The sequence below is a fragment of the Gopherus flavomarginatus genome, chromosome 18 (assembly GCF_025201925.1).
Source record: "Gopherus flavomarginatus isolate rGopFla2 chromosome 18, rGopFla2.mat.asm, whole genome shotgun sequence".
In the NCBI taxonomy this organism is placed as follows: domain Eukaryota; kingdom Metazoa; phylum Chordata; order Testudines; family Testudinidae; genus Gopherus; species Gopherus flavomarginatus.
Genome location: NC_066634.1, coordinates 23,763,850 through 23,774,655, shown reverse-complemented (window position 1 = coordinate 23,774,655; position 10,806 = coordinate 23,763,850). Strand labels below are relative to the sequence as shown.

Here is a 10,806-nt window from a genome sequence, read left to right as displayed (position 1 = left end):
ACAAATATATATTCTGGTTGCACCTAAGTGTCTGTCAACATTGCATTTTAAAACATGGCAGTGACTTTCAGATCCTAAGTCCACAGACTCAGGCTTGTGGGTTTCACGCAGCAGCACTAAAAACAGCTATGTAGACCAGCGGTAGGCAACCTATGGCACGTGTGCCAAAGGCGGCATGCAAGCTGATTTTCAGTGGCACTCACGCTGTCTGGGTCCTGGCCACCGGTCCAGGGGCTCTGCATTTTAATTTAATTTTCAATGAAGTTTCTTAAACATTTTAAAAACATCATTTACTTTACATAAAACAATAGTTTAGTTCTATATTACAGACTTATAGAAAGAGACCTTCTAAAGATATTAAAATGTATGACTGGCGCGCAAAACCTTAAATTGGTGTGAATAAATGCAGACTCGGCACAGCACTTCTGAAAGGTTGCTGACCCCTGGTGTAGATGTTCAGGCTTGGGCTGCAGCCCGGGCTCTGATGCCTGGGGCAGGTTGGGGAGCTCCACACCGAGCCAAATGCCTACAGGGCTGTTTTGGTGCCCAGTGGAAGCCTGAGCCTGTAGACCTGGACTCCGAGACTTGCTGCTGCCGGTTTTAAAATGCAGTGGAGATTTACTCGAAGAGCCTAAGTCATGGACCTTGCCCCGTAAGTGCTGCACACCTTTGAGGGTTTGGCTAACCACTGCAAATCCCAATAGAGCTGGGTATAAGATATAGACAAGGTCTAATTTGCTTTTCCCTTTTGCAAACCACCGTAAACATCACTGTCTTGCCAAACAAAAGCATTACAAATAAGGGCTACCGTAATGCAAATAATAATAAATGAGCCTGCTAAAGTCAAGAGCTCATTTGCATATTTCAAAACTGCATTCTAAAGGTCTTTGGAAAGAAACACCAAACAATTCATATACAGTATTTAAAAAGAAGAGCAATTTAATTTACACAGAAGTACTAAATGTACATAATTCTTTAAAAAAATTGTTATACACAATAAATACAGTACAAAATTATTTTATAGTACTATATTTTGTTTCGAACTGTGATAGCGTTCACTGGTACCAGCGGGGCAAGAAAGAAAAGGGGGTTGTTTTACTTGGTTAAGGGGTGGGGAATTTTCCCTCTCCTTTTTTGCAAGTGTTGCTGTTACTTTATTTCTATAGGTGGGGGGAGGGGAGGAAATGAACAGTCAGGGATGAGAGATTTACTTTTTGCCATAATTATTTTTTTGCATGTCTTCTTCTGGTTAATTCTACACCAGAGACAAGCTCAGGTGGATAGGGGCAGCTGAGAGTAAAAACTCATTAGCTGTCCCCCTGCAAAACTATGGAAATTAAAATGTGCAGAAAAGGGGTGAAAAGAACCCCACTCCCCACTGCGAAAAGAAAAAGGTATGGTCACTTCAAGTTCATTTCAAAATACTGGGAAGTTGTAAAAATGTTTTCGAGTATACTTCCCTGAAACAGTGAGGAAGCCAATGCGTATCAGCCTTTTGAACATAGGGGAGTCTCTGATTTGAAAGTTATCCATCTTGCAGAAAAAGGAAAAAAATAATGCTTTAATGATCCCAAGCCACTCTTTCTTTTAGATTAAAGAAAAAAGTAGAGACTAAACAAAAACCAAACAATTTCATACACATTTTTTTATATATATGCATATATAAAAAAGAAAACGCCAAATATTTTAGCCTGGGAATTGTCATTTCTTATTGCTACCTAACCAATCTTCTCATCACAGATAATGAAGGGTTAAGAGGGGCCACTGAGCGCTTTGACCTCTAGTGTTTGCAAGCCAATCCAAAAGGGGGTTCTCTCCTTGGATTTTTTATCTTCCTGCTCTGTGCCACAGAGCAGTGTTCAAATCCAAAAATAAAATCTCAGTAACAATAATTAAAAAAAAAAATCAGTCACCTTCGATTTGCTTGTCTTCTTATAAGCCCAGGCTACTGTGATAAAAGAGGAGACCTCCCTTGTTAAGTAGAACCAGTGCTTCAGAATGTATCAAAGGCAGTTCACAAGCAACAAACCTTAGAAAGTTTGTTTGAGAAGGCTTCTCAAATGGAGGAATTAAAATACACCTGGTACAAAGGCAAAATTTTTCAGGCAGTTTTGTGAACTGCTACACAGCATGAAGTGAATGGAAAAGCAACACTGCTAATTTTTTTCTTTTAAATAAAATAGTATTAGAAAAACTTGTGGGCACAGAGGTACAGATCTGATACATAACTATCCAAAAAACCTACATCAGTGGTGGATGGTCTAATGTTAAAATACTCTTGTCAAAGAAAAAAAGTAGACCGTAATTTTTTATTTTTCATTTTTGGTTAAATTATGCCCCCTAAAAATTGTCTTAACTAAACTGCAGATTTTCCTTAAGACACAAACTTTTCTCTACTTCACAAGACACATAAAGGGTTAAAGAAGAAGAAATTGATGTTGAAGAATAGTTTGGGTGAGCAGTCACTGTCCAAAACTTTCTACTTTCTCCAGCAGTCATTTCATTATCGTTTGACGGTGTAAAGAATGGCGATGTCTTTTCCTATATTGCCATTTTCCAACAAGGACAACACCTCAGGGGACATGGGGACATTCAATTATGTGCATAAAGGAGTTGGAAGTGAATAGGATGGTAACAAACACTAATGTTGGACTTCATTGTTTCTGTCACAGGTAAAAAGCGGTTAGCTAATAAATGGTGTGCAAGTGACACTAAGGCCAGGTGGTAAAAAGAAAGCCTGCATGTGTTCCATTCCCAGCTATTCATCTCCCAGTGGACTAGAACACGTGTGTCAATTCTGTACTTGCATAGCTGGAAGGACCTGATTGCATAAGCTTTTCTATTCTCCTTGTCAAGTGCGTTCACAGCTACGAGCGTTAAATGCACACACTGAAATATGCTGGTTTATAAAATGTCTTGAGTATTTTTGATCTACACTGTGTGCATGAGCATGTAGTGAGTTGGGAGTAAGGTGGCAGAGGCAAGAATGATTGTGAAAAATTAACACTAGCTATAAGAATTGAAAACAAGGAACAATACAGGGGATTCTGGTACGTTCAAAACTCCTCAAGAGTGACCTGCACCCATTTCTTAAGGAGGTTTGTGTTCACATAAAGGATCCAATTACTTACTGCTTAAAGCCACCAGTCCTCCTGCAACAATAACTCCTCTTCCTCACTGCTTTTTAAAGCAAACTCATTCTTGGAAAATACTTGCTTTCATCCACAGAATTGCAATAGCTGCCTCTGGAGTTCCAAATTAATTACTTTCCCCTTTTTATATTTCTTGGTGTGGAGTAATGAGGGGCATATGAATACTTTTAAGGCCTCTTTTCAGTAAGACATGAGGACAGGAAGAGAGGAAAGTAATAGGGTCCAGATTTTCATATCCTCACCATCCAGAACAGTGGGACCTGCTGGGGGTTGAGTATTTTTGAAAACCAAGTGATTTCATTTATATGCCTAAATGTGAGCTGTTGAGTACTGAGCCATCTTGAAAATCTGATCCCAGAGGGAGAAGAAGAAAAGTTGCTGACTCCCTATATTTCTAGTTGAGTCTCTTGAGCTATAATGCAAGAGCAGGCTGTTGGATTTTCAATGGAGTTTGCAGATTTTAGGACAATGTTAACCACCAAAAATTGGTCCAGAAAGGAAAAGATACCTTGATGATTTACAAATATTCACATATCCTCAAAGACTGAGTTTGAAGTCTGTTTGTAATGAGCATATGAGAATATGTAGGAATTTGAATGCAGTTATGGCTAATTCCCAGGCCCTGGAAATGAGATTTATGATTTCTTCTTGGAAAGAAAGGGAAGTAGCAAAAAAAAAAAAAAAAAAAAAAAAAAAGATGTTTGGTTAGTGGCTGAAAGCAGTTCATCTGGCTTCCTATCAAGAGCTCAAGCAGCTAAGCTATAGCACAACTTGCTGGGCCTAACTTGTTCTGTTGGTAAAACACTGGGACATTAGCCAAGGGGGTAGCCTGTGTTTAATCTGCAGCCTGACCATGTGTTTTTCACATGCAGAAAGCAGGAAAAATAACATGGATTTGGAAATATATGAAGCAGCTAGTTATTAGGTAACTCCCAGAATGAGGCCAAACAGTTTGGTCTCTTAAAGTATACATTCAGAAGACGAACTGGAGCCTCTAAAATATGTAAGAGGGTATTGCATGTGTGAAAAAGGATTTAGACCTACTTTTAAAAATAAATTTATGATAATAAAAAAGAGACAACAGAAAAAAGGTTAGGGGAATTTCTGTCAACCGTTAAGAGTCACACTGCAACCAACTTTAATAGTGGCCAAAAAGGGGTTTAACCATGAGTTTGGCCAATGTTGACAGTGTCAAACAGTAAATCTGCTCCAGCCCACTCAGGAACCTACAACAGAAACTTTTAAAACATTAACTTTTTTCCTTAACAATACAGGTTTAACAAAGCATGGGCCCATGCACCCTGGCTGCCCTGCCACGTTAAAAACCTGATTAACCTTGTAATGCCAGAATAGACAGGGCTAAAGATCCAGAACTTGCAGCCTGAAGGAACCCACTGATGCAGCACGTCAATGAGATTCACAACAGGTGACTAGTGCCAGCGCGTACAACGCAGGGGTCTCCTGTGATAGCGTGGGAGTATCCTGACCCTGACTCACCACTCTGCACTTGGTACTGTCCCTGCATAAATCAAACGGATCAAGTACCAGGTGATTAGCCAATTAACAAGGGGATTCAGCTGTCTGTTGATGATGGTTCAGAGAGAGAGCTAGGATGGAAGGATGGAAGGCAGAGCAAAGGAGTTCAGGATTTCAGAGTGGTGAGATTTCTCTCTCCCTTCTGTCCTGGGCCTTGGTAGTAGATAGACTTGGAGAAAAGTTTATGTGGCGGGAACCAAACACTTCTACAGTATACTGTAAATAAAACACATGGTGGCCAGCCTACCCAGGAGTGTGAGAGGACTGTTTGCAGCAAGGAACCCCAGGAACCCCAAACTGTAACACTCCCTCACTTGGCTCCTCAGGTTACATATTATACCATGACCCAGGACAGGCACTGACTGGGTGCCGAGCTGCTCTGACTCATGTGGCACAAGCTGTGCACATTGATGGCTGGTGGAGGACTGTTACGTAGGTGTGAGCCTAAAGATTCGGGGGAATCTGGGCCCACTATAATCTTAATTCCCGCCCCTACATTTGTGGAAGCAGCCTTTACGCTCATAAAATATCTCCCCAACCCCAGTACTAGAGACACATACGTACTTGCAGACTCACAATTCTAATTCCTCCAGAGTCAGCAAACTTTCTAGGAGGCCAGTCCTCCTTCCAGTGAGGTCATGGGCGTTTTACCATTGATTTCAATGGGACCACAATTTGGAAGGAATTCATTGGGCTATACAGAATATATGAGAGACTGAAATGTGGAGGGACTGGTGTTGGTGGTTGTGCCTTTTAAGGTTCAAATCTTGTTGTGGGGATTGCTGTGAAAAGAAAACACTAAACTTCCATGGAATAAAGGAGGTGGTGGCCCCTTACAGTTAATCAGCACACAATGCTAACAGGCTTCCTTCCACAGGAGTCTGATAGCAGCTGCAATTCAGGACATTCATTAGGGGTGTGGGTTGGAGATGGTAAAACTGTAAATAAGTTTAAGAAAGGGGAAAAAAAGAAGCAGAAAACTTCGAAATTCAAATGCCTCTAACTGATAACACTGACAATTTTCTCCCTTTTCTGTTCACCAACTCTCTACTTCGTCATCCAAAAGGATGGTAATGCTAACAGGCAGGTCCTTGGCTCCAGGCTCACAAAGAGATGTTTGCCTTCCTTTCCCACCCTCCCTCAGGGACACTTTTGCAAATTCCATAGCTCTGGTAACAGGAGAGAGACTGATATCAGAATAATGTACATCTGTGTTAATGTCACAATCTCTGCAGTCTGATATTTCACTCTGTGAGATCTCTCTCTCTTATATATGCAGGAAATTCTACATTATCTCATGAACTGCTCTTCGTTTTGCAGGTATCTGTCAAGCCATATGGTGGGAGGTGTGTGTATATATAAGAGCACGGGACACAGAGAAGTGCCACTTCTGTGCTACCTCCATAGTTACAATTTTTCAGTAAGCTGCCCAGACAAGGGAGTAGCTGCCACCTGCTTTTCTCTGAATGCCATGCTCTGAAGATGTTCTCTAAAGGGAATTTCAGCACTGAAGGAAAAAAGGAGGAATCTGTTTTAAAAAAATACAATTGGTGAGATAAATATGAGGAGGATTGAAACCCATTAATTTATAGAACTCAGTGCACAGGAGAAACTGAAGAAAGAAATACTGTGAAGGATCAAAAATACTAAAAGATGCTAGAAAACAGGCTCACGCTTTCATTTGAGACGGGGAATCCCTCAGTGGCTGTAACACAACACTCTGCAGTTTTAAGTGTTATCAACCCAGTTGTAAGCAATGTATTTTAGAGGAGCCTGAGATTCTCACCCAGTTGATTTTTATTGTGCATTTATTTTAACTTCCTGTTAATTTATTGTTACCCTCCTGATATTTCACCACTTCTTAATCCCCACTTTGGGCAACTAAGAGCACTGGGAGTGGAGTGCAAATTACTTTAACCAGGCATCTCCCTTTGATCATTATCTCTCGTCTTGCCTATTGATAGAAAAGGAGATGTTCTTTTGCAGAGTGACACCCCTTTACACACGTCCACTCCAGGCCAGCAAGAGGAGATACATTTCCTCACAAATCCAATTCTCCCATCCTGGTTTGAACTGTGGGATCCCATCTAAAGCAGCATGGGCCTGCTAACACGAGAGACTCCAAGCAGGTGGTGTGCTGATATTGCAATCTGTTTGTATGGTACATACCACTCCTATCGTGTGGTAGTGAATGACATCAATAAGCTGTTGAAGGAAACAGGACTAATGGCACATCACAAATACTTGATGGCACTGACGCAAAGCCTTAACTCTTACTACCACCAATAAAAAATGGAGGTAGAATCAGTGAAAAAGCTCTAATGGGATGAATGCCACACATACAGGTTACATCGTCTACATACATTCAGCATACATGCATACAATTAAGTCATGGTTACATACACACCCATGTGGGGGAACAGTGAAAAGAAACCAGGTATTTCCACTGTCACCACACATTTGGGTAAAGAAATACTAAGGCTTGAGTGGGAATAAATAGATCCTCCTCAGGGTTTCTGGCATTAGTCAATGTACATTTCTGGAAGGGTTTATGTCTGTTATTTGTAGTGAAATAAATGTGATCTTGCCCAGCCCACATTTCCTGGCATTTTCTGTATCACAGTGTTCTCAACCATTATCCACGTTAGAGTGACCATGAGTAGGGCGATAAGCTCGCATCAGAGAACAGGAAGACTGAACTGGAAAGACAGAGCCCTCGTGCAGTGAAATCAATGTTATAAGATGTTTCGAAAGAGATTGTGGTTGGAATCCTTAGCACAAGGCAGGTGTTAGAACTCAAACCCTGACAAAGCCACTAGAAGTTTGTCAGCAAAAGGCCTGGAATTTGATCTGTCACAGCATCCACCTGCTCATATAAATTTAATAGGGCTTCTAAACCTCCCTGTATGCCTCTGAGTTCCAGTGCCTGCAGGATGTGGAAAGAGACAGACAGAATGGGAAGAACTAAAGGAAAAGGAAAATCAGGAACTGATCAAAACCAAACACGCCAGGGGACAAGTGGGCTGGTGGCATGGTAGAAGAGTCCAGCACTGCTATGAAGAGGATGATTTGGGTTTGTCACTCAGTCTAATACTCTCACATCCCAGACTGCCTGGGGCTAGCAGTGCTGCTGAAGTGGAAAGGCAGGAGTACATTGTGGCATTCAACAGTCTCCTCCTCTAACTGATTAGGGAGAGGCATTGATAGGTCCCTAAGGGAGCCCTATCCAGTCCTCCTTAGTCAGGAGGCTGATGGTCATGACACAGGGTCTCAAGAGTACATGTTATAACCCCTCTCCCCCTCCTTATGGCTTTAATAAGGAAACAGGCGACCCCAATGGGAAAGCAATAAGATGAAGGTAACTGAGTATAAGAAAACATTTAAACAACAACAAATGATGCAAAGCAGAAATGTAAAACATGTAAACATTCATTTGGCATTTTTGCTTTCTGCCTTTGCCTAGCTCCAAGCAGAACATTGCAACACGATGCCTTGGCCCCAGCCTGTTCTCTTATCAGCACACCCCCTGCCTTGGAATGCTGCAGGGAAATGCCAGACCAGCTTCGCTCCTAACACAGCTTGAATACACTTTGCCCGGTTGCTACCAAAATATCAGGTTGCCATGGAGTACAACAAAAAGCTATGTAACCACCCCGCTCAGCGTAAATGATTGCATGATATTCCTCTCTTCCCCCATCTCCCCTGTGCTGCTCCTGCTAGTCCTACCTACAGCTACTCCCAAGGGAATTGTTTCTCTTCAAGTTGTAGGAGTAAAACATAGATTTAGTTGGAAACTTACTTTCTTTTTAATGATTAGTGTTTGCATTTCCTTTCTTGACTATTTTTTTGCCCTTTGTTGACCAACAAGAGGTTCCACAAGCCCATGCTTGATTCCTGAAATAACTTAAAAATGAACAATAAATTTTGCCTCTGTGGCAATTCCTGCAGAATCCCCTTTTGCCTCACACTGGCTTGACTTGCAATCTGTTCAAAGTTTAAGATGGGGTGGGGAAACTGATCAATCAGATATTCAAATTAGCAATTTGTTACAGAATCTAAATTACACAGCCAGCACTACCTATGGGCCCCATCAATCCCCTCCCACCCGCCTATTTGCTTCTCACTTGCCGTTATAGGGTGTATTTGATGAGACGAGTGTATTGTAAATCCAGCCTCAGCTTGTACTTTACAACATCCAAAACCCATCATATAAACACTTGGATGAAGCATCATTAGGACACCCTCTTTCCCCACTCCTGCTGGTGCCAGGCCCGAGCCATCGGGTCTCTGGGTAGGCGGCACCACTGACACCCATGGTGCTCAACCGTTTCAACCAGCAAGAGCTTCTTCTTCGGTCCTTGCTTTCTATTCAGTTTCTGCTCAGTTTGGTTTTCTGTTATCTGTTCAACGTCCTTGCTCCAAGGCTGCCATTGTGATTAGGGGCAAGGTAAGTGTCTGTACGATGGACAGGTGAAGAGAAAGGGGAGGAAGAGGAGTTGTACGAGGAGGAGGGTGTCCGGATATTCTGACCCCCCGTCTGAGGTTGCTGCAGGTTGAGAATGCTGTCAATGGCACTCTGTAGGTGTTCATTAAGGGAGTCGTCCTGGGGGCTGTCACTGGAGAAGCTGGCATTATCCACATCAAAGGACTCCGACTTCCTGCGCTTGGCTGGAGGCAAGGGAACCTCCCAGGTGAGCTCTGAGCCAGAGCTGTGGTCAGGGGGCTCTGTTTTTATCATTCCATGATAAAACTCATCCTCTACTTCTGCAAGTTCCTTCATAAGGCCACTGGTAGAGTCATCGGTCTTCGGAGGGGCAGGGCTGTCTTGCATCACCAGAGAACGGGCATCGCTCCTGTTGAAAAACAGGAGCTTGGAGCTCTCCTCTGGCTTGCTCTTCTCTGTCACCACCACAGTTGGGGTTTCATGTGTTTTGAGAGAAGTGATCACGCCTTTGGAGCCGTCCTCCTGCTTGATCACAAGGGTGCTGGGGATCGTATCGACCTTTGGGATGCCTCCCTTCGGATAGGCATCAGTGGCTTTATCTGCTATAAAAGCATCCACGTTTTCTCTGTAAGTCTTACGAAGCGGAAGCCTGCAGTAGGTCACAATGGGTTTTTTCTCCACAGGTGCTGAGGTTATGTGGTCAATAGTCCCGTTCATTTGCCCGGCGGCGGTGGTGGTGGCAGCTGAAGAGTGCTGGTCACCTGTTTTGATGACTGTGCACACTGGAGGCGGCTGGTGAACTGGGTCCAAGGCAGTATTGTGCACCACCTTCCTGAGACCAGCCTCCTGCTTGATCTTCAGCTTAAGCCCAATCCGGCTCCGTGCCTCGTAAGTTTTGATTGGGGGCTTGCTCCTCGAGGGTAGGGCATCCTCATCTCCATCCAAAGAAGGCGAAGCTTTTGCCCATGTGACAGAAGGGGAGCCTCCGCTGTGCTTGATAACCAATTTGGTGGGGTGGATCTGGGTGGCTGTCTGCACTGGAGGCACCTTTAGATTCTCAGAAGCTGGGGTGATGCTGGACACAGAGGATAGAGCCAGAGAGGAAGTGAGGCTCTGTGAGCGAGATGATGATGAAACATACTCATCTGCAACAAAAACACAATGTCACAGTCCAGCCAAAGCAGCACACGGAGACGACACCCAGCAGAATGGTAACAATAAGTGTGTGTCAACCCTAAAACTAATAATATTTTTTTTACTTTCCCTAGCATCTAACGATTACCCTAATTAACTAACTCATCCAAAAAAATCCTAGTCCATGAGGGAAGTTTTATCTCTATTTTACAGCAAATCACCACCAGAGCTGGGATTAGAAACCCTGGAGTCCGGACTCATATTCCCTTTTTTCAATCACTAGACACTCTCTCCTTCAGGAGAAAGGAGCATTTTGGCATCTCAGCAATTCCTTACTTTTGTCAACAAAATTAAATAGATTAAGTTTTACAAATCAAAACACTTACCCTGTTCCAGTCGGGATTTATTTTCTGTTCTGTAATTCCTGCCCCCCCTGCTAGCTGCTTCTTCTGTTTCTCAGCCCCTCTTCTCTTTCTCTTAGCTAATTTTCTTTCCTTCTGCCTCCTATATGGTTTAGTCTCTTACTGGCTCAGCCTTCCC

General features: G+C 42.9%; 1 protein-coding gene across 1 annotated transcript in view; it reads right to left on the bottom strand.

Moving 5' to 3' along the window:
* Positions 1-914: 914 nt before the first annotated feature.
* Positions 915-10,806, bottom strand: part of BICRA (BRD4 interacting chromatin remodeling complex associated protein) — a 122,430-nt gene continuing 112,538 nt past the window's right edge. Inside the window, exon 16 of the mRNA XM_050928705.1 lies at positions 915-10,277. Within this exon, the coding sequence (XP_050784662.1) occupies positions 9,085-10,277 (1,193 nt within the window). The 3' untranslated portion in view covers positions 915-9,084. The remainder of the gene's footprint in view (positions 10,278-10,806) is intronic.